Source organism: Saccostrea cucullata, unplaced genomic scaffold (genome assembly GCF_032062105.1).
Source record: "Saccostrea cucullata isolate Sc308-1 unplaced genomic scaffold, CSIRO_AGI_Scuc_v1 ctg4498, whole genome shotgun sequence".
Lineage (NCBI taxonomy): Eukaryota > Metazoa > Mollusca > Bivalvia > Ostreida > Ostreidae > Saccostrea > Saccostrea cuccullata.
The window spans coordinates 23771-41197 of NW_026931194.1; the positions used below are offsets into that span (position 1 = coordinate 23771).

Genomic DNA, 17427 nt, shown 5'->3' on the forward strand with positions numbered 1-17427 from the left:
AGGGGCTTATAGACAGGGATAAGATGTCAACATTCAACATGTGTAACACAGCTCCCCTTCCTTTTTAACATTCGTCCCGAATGTTGTGCAGGTAAGAACTCTTACGAAGTAATATAATTTGTTTTCATGGGATAATCACCATTTAAGAAACACTAACTACTTTCTGAGTTCAATTACAACATTTTATGGGATAACAAGCACTCAAAACATAGTATAACAATTATAACAATATTTTAACAGTATAACATTCAAATAATAATAATTTTAACATTTTTAAAAAAAAAAACATTCTGAGGTAGCATTGACATATTACAAATATAACAAACAAACAAATAAATAAAGTTTATATATCAAATTTCATCTTTCATCATTCAAGTCTCTAGAATTTCACACTGGTCTGGGTATGTTGGTCACTGTGATGGAATGTATTTCAATAATGGTTCCAGGTGTTTCGTGAGATTGTCTAATTCATAGAACACGCATTCTTGGTACAGTTCTTTTATAGCATGGAAACTGGCAGGCAGGACCAGGTCTGACGTACAACATCCATTTCGTAGAAAGTCCAGAATGACGGGGAAATGCTTCGGGTTTCGATCTATGAACAACGTTTCAGAAGTTTTGGATGATAAGGCAGCTAATAATGAGGAAGGATCTTCTTGTAAAGTTGACTTCGTGGTGGTAAACTTGGTACCCCCAACGTCCAACGTGATGATCTCTTTTTGCCTGGCCATCATGTCTTTTACTTTCAGCTCCTGTTTACTAGTCGGTTTGTATTGTGCGCCTGTTGTTTCTGGGACAGTATATTCCTGAGGAGGGTCAATGACGCCATCAGTCATGATTGAGAGTTGATCTGCTTTCTTGGAGACAATGGTGTCTTTATCATACGCTGACTTATGGGCGGAATTGGTAGAGGAGGAATCGGAATCTGTGGACATCGAGAGATCTTTGTTAAGGCCGGTAGGGCGCGCATTTGCTTTTATGGAAGTGGACGTGGTAGTGATAACGGCAGTTGAGGTTTTGGTTTTGGAAGTGGTGCCTAAAGACATGGAGGACGTTGAAGTTGGAGTAGTGGTCGTTGGTTCTCTGGCTGTATAGTTAGTGCCTGCGTCGCCGGTAGGGGGACACAAAGGAAGATCCATCAAAGAAGGTAGTTTCTGTAAAGCTCTGTTGGGAGCTTGGCCGTAATACGTCTTCTTCTTTGGGATAACTGGATCAGTGAACTTGGTTCTTCTTTTGGAGGGCGCCAGGTTGGTGTTCCCGAGATTAGTTTTAGCGGGCTTTTGTATGGGCTGAAAAATTTGGACCGGTTTTTCTGGAATGTTTGGAATTCAAGAGCCTCTTCTCCCGTGAAGGTTCCAGTTGCTCTCTTCACTATTTGGAATGTGTAGCTCAAGCATCCGTGTTTTTGGTCGGTCCTTGCAAATACCAGGCTACAAGAAGAACACTTATGTCCGAAACCCGAATGAGCAGAAGTGATATGTCTTTCACAATGACTAGGAAGGTTGAATTCTTTGTCACAAATGGTACAATTGTATTTTTGGATCTGAAATTTAAAAGAGGTAATCAAACTTTAAAGAGCATAAAATGGATTAAGGAGTTGTACGGCATAGGGGATCCAATCATCACTTAGGTAGTAAAGGGGGGTTATCTCCCTTATATGGCTTCAATAAGTTATGATGGACGATTTTAGGTTTATGTTTAAGAGTTTTTCTGATTTTGTAAACAACATCATTTACTCTTTTAATAATAGGGACCTACCCATGGTCTACATAACTTTTTGCCATGTTTCACATATTTTGGGGAATAGAACCAAACCGCATCACCCACTTGGTATAAGTGTTGGTGAACCTTTTTACTATATTCCCTAATCATATGTTTTGATGATAATTGGATTCGATTGCGGGCATGGTCATGAATAACTTCTAATTTGTTTGCCAATTGATTTGCAAATTCAGACCCGTATTTTTGTTTATGTATTTCAGAGTCTGGAGTGCCAAGAACAAGGTCAATGGGTAAGTGGATGGGTCTACCAAAGACCATTTCATTAGGGCTAACTCCTGTTGATTCATGAATAGATGACCTATATGCCATCATGAGTAGGGGAATATATTCATCCCAATTCTGTTGGGTATCATTTACGAAAGTGGAGAGCATATTTTCTATAGTGCGGTTTGCTCTCTCGATCATTCCATCCGATTGTGGCCTAAAGGGGGTAGTGCAGGTTTTTTCTATACCGAGTATATCACAGATTTCTTGAAATAGCCCAGACTCAAAGGATCTACCTTGGTCGGAATGCATTTCCATGGGTACCCCAAATATCGAGATAACTCTGTCAATAAGAATTTTAGCTACAGTTTGGGCTTTTTGATTTTTGATGGGGAAAGCATCAACCCATTTAGTGAAATAGTCCCCCCCCCCCCACAAGAAGGTATGAATTCTTTCTCTTTGTGAGGGGAAGTGGACCCATTATATCTATGGCTAGTCTTTCCATGGGTGCTCCCACTATATATTTCTGAAGGGGTGCTTTGGGTAGCTTATGGGGGGACTTTCTCGATTCACATATGTCACATTTGCTACAGAGGGTTTTAATGTCTTCAGACATATGATACCAGAAGTATCGGTCTCTGATTTTAGACAAAGTTTTACGGACACCCAAATGGCCGCCAGTGACTTTATTATGTAACTGTAGAAAGACAAAGTTTTTCAGGGATTGGGGTAGGACCATTTGATATTTTGGTTGGACATCTTCCCAAATATGGTAGAGTATGCCATGTAGATATTTTAGGGAATCATATCTCGCCCAATAATATTTATGGGCTTCAGAAAGGTGTGATATCTCTTCCCATTTAGGCCTCTCATCGGATTTTACCCATTCTATGATAGTCTGGAGGATAGGGTCTTGACTCTGTGATTGTTTAATATCGGTTATTTCCGCAGAGTGAGAATTTGATTCAGGGCAGATATTTTGTTCAATATTTTGGGATCTGGTTTTGACAGAAAAACAGTGTAGGACATTTGATTCAGTGTCATATCTGTTTTCCGCTTTATTGCAGTGTTTACAGTCGTCAGGACAAGGTCTCCTGGAGAGGGCATCAGCATTGCCGTGGGATTTCCCAGCTCTGTGTTCTACTTTGAATTCATACTGGGACAGAAACTGAAACCAACGGGCAATTTGGCCTTCCGGATTTTTAAAGTTTAGGAGCCAGGTAAGTGATCCGTGGTCAGTCCTAACTTTAAAAGATCTGCCATACAAATAATGGTGAAAATTTTTAATGGATTTTACTATGGCTAAAAGCTCTCTGCGAGTAACACAGTATCGTCTTTCAGTGGCACTGAATGTTTTACTGTAATAGCAGATGACTTTTTCCACACCATTTTGTTCTTGAGAAAGTACAGCTCCTAATCCATTATTAGAAGCGTCAGTATCGAGGATAAATAATCCTTCGTTGTCGGGATAGGATAGGATTGGAGAACTTGTCAGGGCTCTTTTGAGTTTATCAAATGCTTCCTGACAGTCTCCATCCCAATGAAACTCTTGTTTTGACTCTGTAAGTTTATGGAGGGGCCTGGCAATGTCGGAGAATTTGTAGACAAACTTCCTGTAATAAGAACATAGACCGAGAAAACTTCTAACATCTTTGACTGATAAAGGGGTTGGCCAATTTAGAACAGCTTCAATTTTGGATGGGTCAGTGGCAATTCCCCTTTCATTCACTACATGTCCTAAGAATGAAACTTGTTTCTGTAGCAGACAGCACTTTTTGGGGTTCATTTTAAGATTTGCTGATTTTAATCTACTGAAAACTTGTTTCAAATTGATAATATGCTCATCAAAGGTTTTGGAAAGAATGATAATATCATCCAAATAAACCATACATATTTTCCAGGACAAGTTAGAGAGGACTTTTTCCATAAGTCTTTCAAAAGTGGCACCTGCATTACACAGACCAAAGGGCATACTGAGGAATTGCCAATGACCCCCACCAGGTATTGAAAAAGCTGTTTTGGGTTTGTCATCATTGGACATTTTAATTTGCCAATAACCACTCTTCAGGTCGATGGTGGAAAACCATTTAGATCCAGCTAGGGCGTCTAGGGTGGTATCTATTCTGGGAATTGGGTAACTATCTTTAAGTGTCACGTCGTTTAATTTTCTGTAATCAATACAAAATCTAAGGGACCCGTCCTTTTTTTTAACTAGGACAATTGGGGAACTCCAAGGACTATTAGAGGTTTCTATTACTCCCTTATTTAACATATCTTCAATTTCTTTCTCTACTTCTCCCATTTTTGCTAAAGGTATTCTTCTAGGGTGTTGTTTAATGGGGGGAGCATTCCCAGTATTGATTTTATGTTCAACTAGATCAGTAAGTCCCATGTCAGTAGAAGAGATAGAAAAACTTTTCTGAAATTCAATAAGAAGATTTTCCAATTCTTGCTTTTGTTCAATTGTTATTTCTTTTGAAACTTTTTCAAAAATACATTGCAAGTGGTCAGGAAATCGGGAAGCGAGTTCAGGGCTAAGAGTATTAAGGGTATGGGTAATGTCATGGTCTTCCCGTTTGTCTAGTACTTGGTCAACACAGTTGACTGTGGCAATTTGGGTATTTTTAAAAAGTTTAATACTTTCATCTTTCAGATTCATGTAACGAACTGGGACCTCTTTGTTTACAGTAATGAGGGTTTGGGGAATCATCAATTCGTGTTTCTCAACAAATCCCGGGACGGGTTCTATGATTCCAACTGCATCCTTGAAATGGGGGTTTTCTACCCTTGCAGGGGCAATATATTCACAATGGGGAGGAATTTCAATATCCTCGGCAAGACTTATCTTGCTACATGATACAACATTTATGCAAGATTTACTAAAGCAGGGAATTTCTAGACCCTGTACCTTTAGCTTCATCTTTTTCACAAAAAGGTCACATGAATTCTGGGTCATAAAATCCAACCCCAATATGCATGGGTTTTGTATATCAGCCACAAGTACTTTATGAGTAACCTGAACATTTCCAAGGGACATTTTGATTAGGCACTCTCCTTTAACTGGGATTGCCTCACCACTTGCAGATGTAAGTTTGATAGATACCGGGGTAATTTGGGGTTTTTCTATTGGGTCTAAATTTTCATAAAATTGGGTACTGACAATGGACACACTAGCGCCTGTATCTACTAATAAATTTGTCTCTTTATTTCCTACTTTCCCAACCAGATAAATTCCGTCATTTCCCCTTTTTATATCTCTCACTAAAATTTCTTTGGGGGTAGGTGTATTACAATCAGAGATTTCTTTATCAGATTTCTCATTTGTTTTATTTTCAATATTGGGTTTGGGCTTTAGTGAGAGTGGTTGAGCCATATTTAATGGCAAGTGTTGGGGCCTGCCCCTTGCACCTGTCGATTTCCGCCCCCCGAATTCGACACTGGGAAGTTTCCCTGTTTTTGAGGCTGGAAAGGACTTTGCTTTGGGTTTTTGGGGTATTTGCTCCCATTGTTTGAATTTCCTTGTTTAGGTGAACCCTGGGGTCTAGGTCCATAATTTGTTGATTTGTTATTCGGGTAGTTGGGTCGGATGGAATTTGGGCATGAGTCCTTGTTTGAGTAATATGCACTGGGGGGTTGTACAAAATCATGGTTAGAGTTTCTGGTATTTCTTACTAGGGCTTTGATTTCCCGGGTAAGGGATTGCAAGTCATCCCTCAAATTTTGATTATCTTGTTTTAAGGAAGAAATAGGGTCAGACTCATTTATGGCACAGACAGTTTTAGTTCTTTGGGCGTCGGCCAATCTATAGGTTTCTAAACGAATGGCCAAAATTTCTGCCTCATTTATGTCTTTGGGTTTAGCTTCCCTTAACCTTAATCGCATTTCTGGGTCGGGCAAGGCGTCGATAAATTGATCAAGGGCCAGAATGCTTATAATGGTCGGGTCAGCTGTTGGGTATGCTTGGCGAGTTAATTTTTTAATAGATTGGGCCAGTTCGGGTAAGGACTCATTGGCACCCCTAGATTTGGTTTTGAGTTGGGCTCGGAACATTTCCGATCTTTCAATGGAGCCGTATCTCCTATTTAGTATTTTCACAAGGGAGTTAAAATCTCTTCTTTGATTTTCATTTAGTTCGCTCAGCAAGGCCCGGGCACTACCCGTTAGGCTACTGGCTAGGTACAGAGATTTAGTTTTATAGTCCCACCCATGCAAGTCAACTAAGATTTCGAATTGGGCGAGGTACTCGCCAAAATCTTCTGAGCCATCAAATGTTTGAGGTTTTATAGTAATATGGGTCTTTGGTGTAAATGGGGACGGCATTCTGTTTTCATTTCTGTTTATCTCAGGTAAAGGGGAATAATGGGTACCTGACATTGTACCGGGGTTGTATTCCCTTTGCTCACAAACTGGATTTGATCGAATGCGGGGGTGAAAATCATCATAAGAATTGACCGGGTGAATGGGTCTAGGCATAAAATTGGGAAAGTGATGATTGTCTCCCCTATCTTGCACAGGACTCTTAATTTCTTTTTCTAAAATGTCAACATGCTCTCTCAACTTTTGGTATTCATTTGTCATTCCCAGCATTTGTTGATTTACATTGTGCAACATAGACATGATAGCGTCTAATTGCTTTTCATTTACAGGTTGGGCAAGATCTGATGCCTTTGATGGAGAAGGAGGATTGGAAACGGGTGTGGCCACCCTACCATTCTCCAAGCTGTTAGGTGAAGACGGACGGGACTTAAAAGTTACTTCAAAACTTTCTTCGGCTTCCATTTTGTACAAAAAAAAGGACACAATATCAATAAAATGTATTGAATTAATAAAATTATACCTAAGTATGAAATGATTTCTATCTATTTCTTAATTAAGGGTAAACAAAAATGAGATAAGAGAAATCCCACTTCTGACACCAAATTGTAACGTTTCTGGGTGTAGTGGTGGTTTTGGAATACTTTGTATTCTCTTACCACTCTATGGTTTACCCCGTTACAGAAATTATACGTGGGTCTCTTATTTCTGAAATTTACCCAATAATAAGAAAAGATGGTCAATTTTCTATAAATTTATTTAAAATCAATAAAAACAGTTAAAACAGCTAAAAAGTCAGGAATTTACTAAAATATGGCCAAAATCAACAAAAAGTGGCAAAAACTTGGAAAAATGGGTATTTTTATCCCAAAAATGGGTAGACTTCACCTAATGTGGGAAAATCAAGGGACCCAAAACACTGGGTATTAAATGGCATCAGATTCACCCAACTTATAATATTCAGCACATATCAAAGTGGGATCATTACCATTCTTATGGGCGCTGCAGGCTCCATACCCGTGAGCAGTGCTGAGACTACTGGTGAATTTCTCTCTGGGCCTTTATTATATAGGTTTTCGTTGATAAGTGAGAACCGCGTCACGCGCAACACATACGTAAGGTACCGTACGAGTTGGCGCCGTTTTTGTTAGACACAGTACACAAAGTTAACAATCGCACAGAAGTGGCGATTAGGTAATAATAAGGTGTTGCATATATTATATGCTGTAATAGAGTTAAAGAAAGATGCCTGGGTAACGTTTAGGTGAGTCTACTTTTTAGGGTGTCTTTTGTTTATAGTATGGGTCATTGTAAATGGGTTCGTTTAATCGAGGAAATTCGGGATGTAATATAAACGTATAGTAAACAATCAATACAAGTTAATATATGAACAATACGTTTTCGTGATATCATTTTCATAATATCTAAGGCACACAACAATAATTCATTTATATATTATTAAAAGGGGCTTATAGACAGGGATAAGATGTCAACATTCAACATGTGTAACACTACATTTAAAAAAAGAAATAAAACTTTTAAAAATGCACCAATTGTTATTTACTTTAGGGATACATATAATGTATATGAAGAATGCAAGTTGACTAATTCTCCAAATTCCAATTACATGTACATACATTTAGAGAATTCGGAGAAACTGTGCACTTTTTTCCCTGTCAAAACATAAGGGTCGCAATTTTTTTTGGAGAGGATTTGAAAAATAATTCTACACATACCATGCCTTTAGATTATTGTCTACTTACAATGTACAACATAAGATTACCTTTGTCTCATTCTTATACAACAATTTGTGAAATATGAAATCCTTATTGATGTACAATATAAGACTTTTGCTTGTTCCCATAATCTTTATGCGGATACCAGAGGTAACAAAAAGTTAATAAAACCAGAAGTCACCTTATATTGTACATCAGTTGGGGGACCAGAGGTCACCTTATGTTGTACATCAGTAGGGGACATCAGTAGGAAGACCAGAGGTCACCTTATATTGTACATCAGTAGGGGGACCAGAGGACACATTATATTGTACCTCAGTCCGAGGACCAGAGTACACCTTATACTGTACATCAGTTGTGGGACCAGGGGTCAGCTTATATTGTACATCACTAGGGGGACTAGGAGACACCTTATAGTGTACATCAGTAGGGGGACAAAGGATCACCTTATATTGTACATCAGTAGGGCGACCATAGGTCAACTTATATTGTACATCAGTAGGGGGATCAGAGGTCACTTTATATTGTACATCAGTTAGGGGACCAGAAGACACCTTATATTGTACATCAGCAGGGGATATCAGTAGGAAGACTAGGGGTCACCTTATATTGTACATCAGTAGGAGGACCAGAGGTCATCTTATATTGTACATCAGTAGGGGGACCTGAGGTCACCTAATATTGTGCATCAGTACGGGACATCAGAAGGAAGACCAGGGGTCACGTGATACTGTACATCAGTAGGGGGACCAGGGGTCACCTTATATTGTACATCAGTAGGGGGACCAGGGGGTCACCTTATATTGTACATCAGTAGGGGGACCAGGGGTCACCTTATATTGTATATCAGTCAGGGGACCAGGGGACACCTTATATTGTACATCAGTCAGAGGACCAGAGGTCACCTTATATTGTACATCAATTAGGGGACCAGAGGGCACCTTTTAATGTACATGAGTAGGGAGACCAGGGGTCACCTTATATTGTACATCAGTATGGGGACCAGAGGACACCTTATATTGTACAACAGTAGGGGGTCCAGAGGACACCTTATTTTGTGCATCAGTAGGGTGACCAAAGGTCACCTTATATTGTATATCAGTAGGGGGACAGAGCCTTCAGGTTAGTTTTAATCGTCACTAGGTGGACCAGAGGTTAACTAATATTGTACATCAATAGGTTGATCAAAGGTCACCTTGTATTTTATTTCATTATGGAGAGTAAAGGTTACCTTTATATTGTACAACAGAAAGGTTACCAGAGGTCACCTGATACTGTGAAGACCAGACGTCAGATTATATTGTACATCAAAAATGGAAACAGAGGTTACCTTATACATCAATAGGGGGTCAGAGGTCACCCTATGTTGTAGATCATTATGGGGACCTAAAGTCACTTTATATTTTACAAAACAAGGGGGAAGGGGGCAGAGGTCACCTTGTATTGTACATAAAGAGGGAGATCAGTGGTCTCCTTTGTTCTGCATTTTTAAGGAAGCCAGACATAAATAAGATTTATATGAATGCAGAAATAAGCCATCAACGATTCTAGACCCGTGTTAACCAAGAGTCATATAAAAAGAAAATAAGGGCGGACCAGAGGTTACAGATAAAATGCATATCATTGGGATACTCGAGGTTCTCTTATAAGAACATGACAAGAGGCCTATGGGTCTTATAGGTCATCTGAACATCATATAAAACTTTAAAACAATTGAATTAGCTTCGCGCTTTGAACCAGAGGCCACGACATTCGCAACTGTGAAAAAAAAGCACCATTGCTCATCGAACATAACTATACTTAGCATAATAATTTTGTCTACTTAATGTCTATATAGAGCGAAGGGGAACAAAAAGTGCATTTCAAATAATCAGTAATAATTAGCAATAAATAGTAGTGCCCATTGACCACAAAAAATCGACATCCTGTTGTCATACATTTCACAATGTTGGAGAAGGCACCCTTGTTCATAAAAAAAATTTGGTTCATACATGTACCAAAGAACAAAATTCAAACCATTTATTCAATTACAGTATTTAATTAGAGCCCCCAACCCTCAATGGTACCCATGAGCAAGGGACCTTGAAATTTATAATTTTGGAAGAGGCTCCCTTGCTTATCATAACTATATGTACATGTAGTTAGTTTAATTGTTATCCAGGAGCAGAGAGGAAGATTTTTTAAAGAATTAATGAATTTTAACTTTACAATTTATATAGCCCCACCGTAACACCAGAACCCCTGACCTTTGGGTTACGAATTTCAAAACTTTGGAGAGAATATCCATTCCTCATCATATCTATGCATGTAGTTAGTTTTTTTAATATCCAGGGACAGAGGGAAAGATTTTCAAAGAATAAATGCATTTCACAATATAAATTTTTATAGCCCTGTCCTAACCCCAGGGCCCCTGACCCTGGGACAATAAACTTCACAATTTTGGTAGAGGAGTCAATGCTTATGATAATTATGTCAACAGTTATAAGGCTTGATGTCCATCAGTAAAGAAGATTTTTAAAGATTTCATCAATTGTAGTAGTTTCGCCCCAACTTTTTTTTTTTTTTTTTTTAATTTTTTCTTTTTATTATTTACATTTCCATTGTATATAAACAAAATTTCATATAAATTGCTTGCTACATAGTGGTATATATACAAAGGATTTTAAACTCACACACACCCTCCCTTACATTCACTCACACATATCGGATTTAACTGGAATCATACGGAAAAAAATTAAGGCTGCTTTTATAATTCCCTACTTCAATTGTTCACCAATCATAAAAAGCGATTATCAAAAGCAAACATACTTAAAGACATTCAAATTATAATCAGATCAAAATAAACATGTCAATTTGATTCAAACATTTTCTTCCAGGAGTCCCATTTTTTATCAAAAAATGACAGTTTAGAGTTATTAATTGATACACACCTCTCAATATTATATTTCAATTTTAAATGATTTATCAAACCAAGAAAGTTTGGTTTTTTACATTGTAATAAGCAAGTAAAAATATATTGCTTAGTATATAATATAACAAAGTTTATAATTATGTTATCTTTAGTGAATGGCATTTCACCCAAAATAATATTTTTGAAATTAAAACCAATTCTTTTAGTAGTTGTTCTATAGATATGCATACTCAAATTTCTCCATAAATCCACTACATCATAACAAGTTACAAATACATGTTGAATAGTTTCAGTATCCTCTTTACAAAAGCTACATGAATCAGATGTTTTTATATTAATTTTCTTAAGATAGTACCCGACAGGTAGAATTCTATGAAGAAGTCGGTATTGAAGCCATTGTACTGAAGAATCATTTGTTGTCTTGAAACACACTCGAAAAACATCTTGAGTGCATATCTCATTCACTCCATGAGAAGACAACTCTGAATTCCACTTTGAAATTGCTGTAGGCTTTAAACAATTTTTGTTTATGACATTGTAAATAATTTTTGAACATTTTGTATTCGAAAAAATATATTCAAAATAAAACGGTAAATAAGGTAGACAACTTTTGTTCAATATTGTTCTCTTAATAGCCATATTTTTAAAACATTTTGCAATGGCACTAATAACACTATTGTACTGCATTACATTTACATTAGGAAGATTAAAATTTTTTTGGAAAGCAGACTTTGAAAGAAAAATGCATTCTTCAGACAGAAAATCTCCAACAGTTTTGACACCTTTCTGATACCAATTTTCTATAAAAAATACTCTTATTTTCAATCTTAATGTTTGAGTTGTACCATATTGGAATATTACAAGCCTTAGTTTTTATGTCCATGTCATGTTCTACCTTTTTCATAACATATTTCCAAGAACTAAAAACATCCAACCAAAAAGGATTATTCTTTGACATTATGACCTTAGAAATGTATTCATCTCCATAATCTAAAATTTGTTTTATAACATCATTTCCATTAATTGCCAGGAATATATCGAACCATGGTTTGTTTGTTGCAGTCAACAGTCTTTTGACCCAAGTGCATTTCAAAGATTTCATAAAATTGTCAATATTTACCATCTTTAAACCTCCAGACAGATTATCCTGAGTAACTATTGTTCTCTTAATCTTATCACATTTTGATTTCCATACAAATTGAAAAATATCTTTATTTAATGAGGAAATTTTGTCAATGCTAGGTGCAGGAAGAGAAATAAATAAATGATTCAGTTTTGGTAATATTAGGGTTTTAATAACAGTGACTCGACCAATGGGTGTTAGTATTCGTCGATTCCATTGTTGAATCAATGATTTTACCTTAGGTAGAATTAAATCATAATTTATGTCAGTTATTGTTTCTAAATCTGCTGAAAAGTTTATGCCTAGCAAGGAGAAGGTTGTTGACCCCCAATCTAACTTCCATCTCGGGTGGTGAAAAACTTGGTTTGAAATTTTTTTTGAACCAATCCAAATAATTTTTGTTTTAGTACTGTTTATTTTCAGCCCAGATAACCGTGAAAAAAAATCTAAAGTGTCAAGAGCTGCAAAAAGTGATTTTGGTGAACCATCAAGGGCAAGCGAAGTGTCATCAGCATGTTGGGAAATTTTATGTTCTTTATCCTGAATAATAATGCCTTTAATGTCTTTATTTTGTTTCACAAGAATAGCAAGGATTTCAGCACAGAGGAGAAATAAATAAGGTGCAACAGGATCTCCCTGTCTACAACCTCTCTGAATATGTATTTGTTCAGATAAATGTCCACATTGCAGAACAGATGCTTTAAAATTTGTATTCAAAATTTTGATCCAATCAATGAATTTATTTCCAAATCCAAAATAATTAAGTACCTTGTAAATAAAAGACCATGATATTGAGTCAAAGGCTTTTTCAAAATCAATAAGAACTAAGAGACCTGGTATATTTCTCGACTCAGTATACGACATAAGATCATAAATAAATCGTGTGTTTTCCCCTATATATCTACCTTTGATAAAACCAGATTGTGTATCAGAAATAAGGGAATCTAAGGTAGTCTTTATTCTATAACTTAGGCACCCAGATATAAGTTTATACAGCACATTCAATAAAGTTATTGGTCGCCAATTCTTTAAATATTGTCTTGGTTTGTCACCCTTTGGTATACACGAAATAATGCCGAGTCTTTGGGAAATTGGTAATTCTTGCTTATTGAAAATACAAGTTATTGCTCTGAGAATATAACATTTTAAGTCTTTCCAAAAAAATTTAAAAAATTAAGTTGTGAATCCATCACTTCCAGGTGATTTATTATTTTTCATATTTTTTAAAACCTCTAAAACTTCACTTTCAACAATTTCCTTTTCTAAGATGCTAGATGTTTCTTCATCAAGTTTTTTACTTTCGGATTTCGCCCCAACTTTTTTGCCTTAGGGGATGGAGGGCAGGGACCATGATTTAAAAAATCTCTTCACCCATAGATGCTTTATACCAAAATTGGTTGTAAATGGTTGAGGGATTGCAGAGAAAAGCTTAAAATGTTCGAATGTAAACCCACAAGAAGCCAAAAAAAAAAAAACAGATAGCAATAAGTCACATGAGTTGATTTAGGCGAGCAAATAAGGAGTTCTTTGGTCTCAATATTTATGTAAAATATTAGGTGTCTTCTGGTCTCCCTGTTGACTTACAATGTAAGATAACCTCTGGTCTTCTTACTGATGTAAAATATAAAGTGTCTTCCGGTTTCTTCATTGTCGTTCAAAATAGTATGATCATTAGTTTTAATAATGTACAATATAAGGTGACCTCTTTTCCCCCTACTGATGTACAAATTACGAGGGCTGTTCAATAAATAATGTCCTGAACTCTATGACATACAATACAGATATATGGCATTAAGCTTGACTCTCTTTCATTATTGAATCTTTAATGAATTAATAACAGTTTATATAACCACTTTCCATCACATAGTTTCATTGTGAGAAGCTGGAAAACAAGGGTATTCAAGATACTGCATTAAAAATGAATGGTGCAGAATCAGTGAATTAGAGTGAAATTAAACCGTTCATTAAAGTTGCTGTAAAACTTGTTAAGAATCCAAAAGAAATCCTCACTGAAATACTAGAATGTAAAATTACAGCAATCAATGTCTGTTTTATAGACAATAATTATATAGCAGGTGGATTTCAACGAAAAAACATTATAAAAAAAATAAAAAATAAAATAAACAACGAATGTACAGTTTGCCAAATTTCAACAAATAATCACTGATGGTGTATGATTGACTATACGACACATAGCAAATTTGATAGCATCATTTCGGGAGGAGTTCACACTGCTTTAAAAAAAAAGTTTGACAGTAAAAAAAAACCTTAGTACTCAAAAGTCACCCTATGTCTTAAAAAATGAGTGAAAACGACTGCGTGTAAGAATATCTAAACAATTATTAAAAATATCAGTAAATGTAGTTATCCACTTTTGTTTGAATTTCAAACAGAAAATGAAACTTGAATCTTTTGCTTAAAACCCTCAAAACAAAATTTACAATAAGATGTACTTGACAAAAATAGCAAAGGTCTTAGAAGAGCAGAGAATTGCAAGAGCACGAAGACAAATTTATATGCAATTTTCTTAAATATTAGTGGTCTTGCTGTTCAAATTTGTATTCGGGGAGGCAGTTTAATTTCTGGAGGAATCTAGAAAGGATTTTTTTTTTTTTGCGAAAAAAATCAAAAGGTTAATGAGAATCAAGAATCCACTACATTAGAGTTTTTCACGGCAGCGACTCCTAACCCGCACGCCCTGAAGAGTAAGGGAGTCTTGGGGATAAACAGAAAGTTAATGTTCTTTCGCATAAACAATATTCGCCAGATCTTTCGCCTTTTGACTTGTATCATTTTCCAAAATCGAAAAAAGCCTTTCAAAAGGAAGAAACAAGTCCAGAAAATCATAGGATTAGCCATAATCCAGTATACGAAGAGTCATACCCAAAAATGAGTTCTAAAAACCATCAGAAATTGGATAAAAATGTTTACGGACATGCGTTTTAATTAAAAGATAATATTAGGTTAAATCATTATGAAAAAATTATTGAAAAGCGTCTTTTGTTTCTTTCCGAGCACGAGGGCATTATTCATTGAACAGCCCTAATATAAGGTGACCTCTAGTCCCCCTAATGATGTACAATATAAGGTGACCTCTAGTCCCCCTAATGATGTTCAATATAAGGTGACCTCTAGTCCCCCTAATGATGTACAATACAAGGTGACCTTTAGTCCCCCTAATGATGTACAATATAAGGTTACCTCTTGTCCCCCTACTGATGTACAATATACTGTGACCTCTGGTCTCCTTATTGATGGTCAATATAATGTGACCTCTGGTCTCCCTACTTATGTACAATATAAGGTGACCTCTAGTCCTCCTAATGATGTACAGTATAAGGTGACCTCTAGTCCCCCTAATGATGTACAATATAAGGTGACCTCTGGTCCCCCTACTGATGTACAATATAAGATGACCTCTGGTCTCCTTTTTGATGTTCAATATAAGGTGACCTCTGGTCTCCCTACTGATTTTCCCCTACCGATGTACAATGCAAGGTGACCTCTGGTCTCCTTATTGATGTACAATAAAAGGTGATCTCTGGTCTCCCTACTGATGAACAATATAATATAACCCCTGGTCCCCGTATTGATTTACAATATAAGGTGATCTCTAGTCCCCCTACTGATGTACAATATAAGGTTACCTCTGTTCTCCTTATTGATGTACAATATAAGGTTACCTCTGGTCTCCCTACGGATGTCCCCCTACTGATGTACAATGTAAGGTGACCTCTGGTCCCCCTACTGATGTACTACATAAGGTGACCTCTGGTCTCCTTATTGATGTACAATATAAGGTGACCTATGGTCTCCCTACTGATAAACAATATAAGATAACCTCTGGTCCCCTATTGATGTACAATATAAGGTGACCTCTAGTCCCCCAACTGATTTTCAATATAAGTTAACCTCTGATCCACTTACTGATGTACATTATAAGGTTACCTCTGGTCACCCTACTTATGTACAATATAAAGTGACCTCTGGTCTCCTTATTGATGAACAATATAAGGTGACCTCTAGTCCCCATTATTGATGTTCAATATAAAGTGACCTCTTGACCCCTACTGATGTACAATATAAGGTGACCTCAGGTCTCCTTATTGATCTTCAATATAATGTGTCCTCTGGTCCCCCTACTGATTTACAATGTAAGAGACCTTTAGTCCCCCAAATGATGTACACTATAAGGTAACCTCTGGACTCCTTAATGATGTCCGATATAAGGTTACCTCTGGTCCCCCTATTGATGATCAATATAAGGTGATCTCTGGTCTCTTTATTGATGTTCAATATAAGGTGTCCTCTGGTCTCCTTATTGATGTACAATATAAGGTTACCTCTGGTCCCCCTACTGATGTACAATATAAGGTGACCTCTAGTCCCCCTAATGATGTACAATATAAGATAACCTCTGGTACCCCTACTGATGTACAATATAAGGTGATCTCTAATCACCTTAATGATGTACAATATAAGATGACCTCTGGTCTTCTTATTGATGTAAAATATTAGGTGACCACTGGTCCCTGTGCTGATGTACAATATAAGGTGACCTCTGGTCCCTCTTATGATGTGCAATAAAAGGTTACCTTTTGCCCCTATTAATTTAAAATGTAAGGTGATCTATGATCCCTCTAATGATGTACAACAATAGGGTAAGGTGACCACTGGTCTCCTTACTGATGTATAATATAAGGTTACCTCTGGTCCCCCTAATTACTTTTCGCTTCTGCTAATATATAGGTAGCTAAACACAGTTTCGTATAAAATCCAGGGGGTTTTTCCCAGAGAGAAGCATGCTGGGTAGGGATTTTCCTGCTATTTATAGGAGTCTAGATGAAAACTGCATCATTTTTGTTTTTATTCACATAAAGTAGAATCTTATCTTAATATTTAAAGAAAAAAATGTGCATTCATTTTTAGAAAAAAAAATTTATGAGACTTTTTAATAAGGGGAGATAACTCCCAAAACATCCGGTTTTCACATGTGCAGAATTGCATGAGTCAATTAGCAGGTAATGTAGCTCTTTCATGAGGTGGAAAATGTACCCTGAAAGCACACTAAAAGAAAACCTTAGGACTTGTTCTGTGAAATGCATACAACTTATTTTGTCTGATTTTTTCTGTTTTTGTTGAGCAGGGGGGTTAAAAATGCATAGGTGCACTGAAAATGGATGCATAAACAACCCAATATCCCCCATATTTCAGGTGTCAAATACCCCCTAGTAGTAATTGATGAATGTATTATAGTTGGATATTTACAAAATTCACAATTTTATCTTTCCATTGATATGTAGAAGTCTATGTAACAAGCCTCCATTTTATTTTTTTATAGGGGTCAGTTTTGCTTG

At 36.6% G+C, this 17427-nt stretch overlaps 1 protein-coding gene and 1 long non-coding RNA gene across 3 annotated transcripts; one reads left to right on the forward strand and one right to left on the reverse strand.

The window, feature by feature from the left end:
- Nucleotides 1-23: 23 nt before the first annotated feature.
- Nucleotides 24-6774, forward strand: LOC134231736 (uncharacterized). 2 transcript variants are annotated; one of them, XR_009984613.1, is made up of 4 exons: nt 24-91; nt 1983-2012; nt 3054-3206; nt 6633-6774. It is a non-coding gene; the product is annotated as an uncharacterized LOC134231736 (long non-coding RNA). The 2 variants fall into 2 exon arrangements; XR_009984614.1 differs by lacking the exon at nt 6633-6774 and adding an exon at nt 3888-3989.
- Nucleotides 302-1506, reverse strand: LOC134231735 (uncharacterized). The gene has a single exon (XM_062713702.1). It carries the CDS (start codon nt 1137-1139, stop codon nt 411-413), a length of 729 nt encoding a protein of 242 aa, XP_062569686.1. The 5' UTR covers nt 1140-1506; the 3' UTR covers nt 302-410.
- Nucleotides 6775-17427: the final 10653 nt, after the last annotated feature.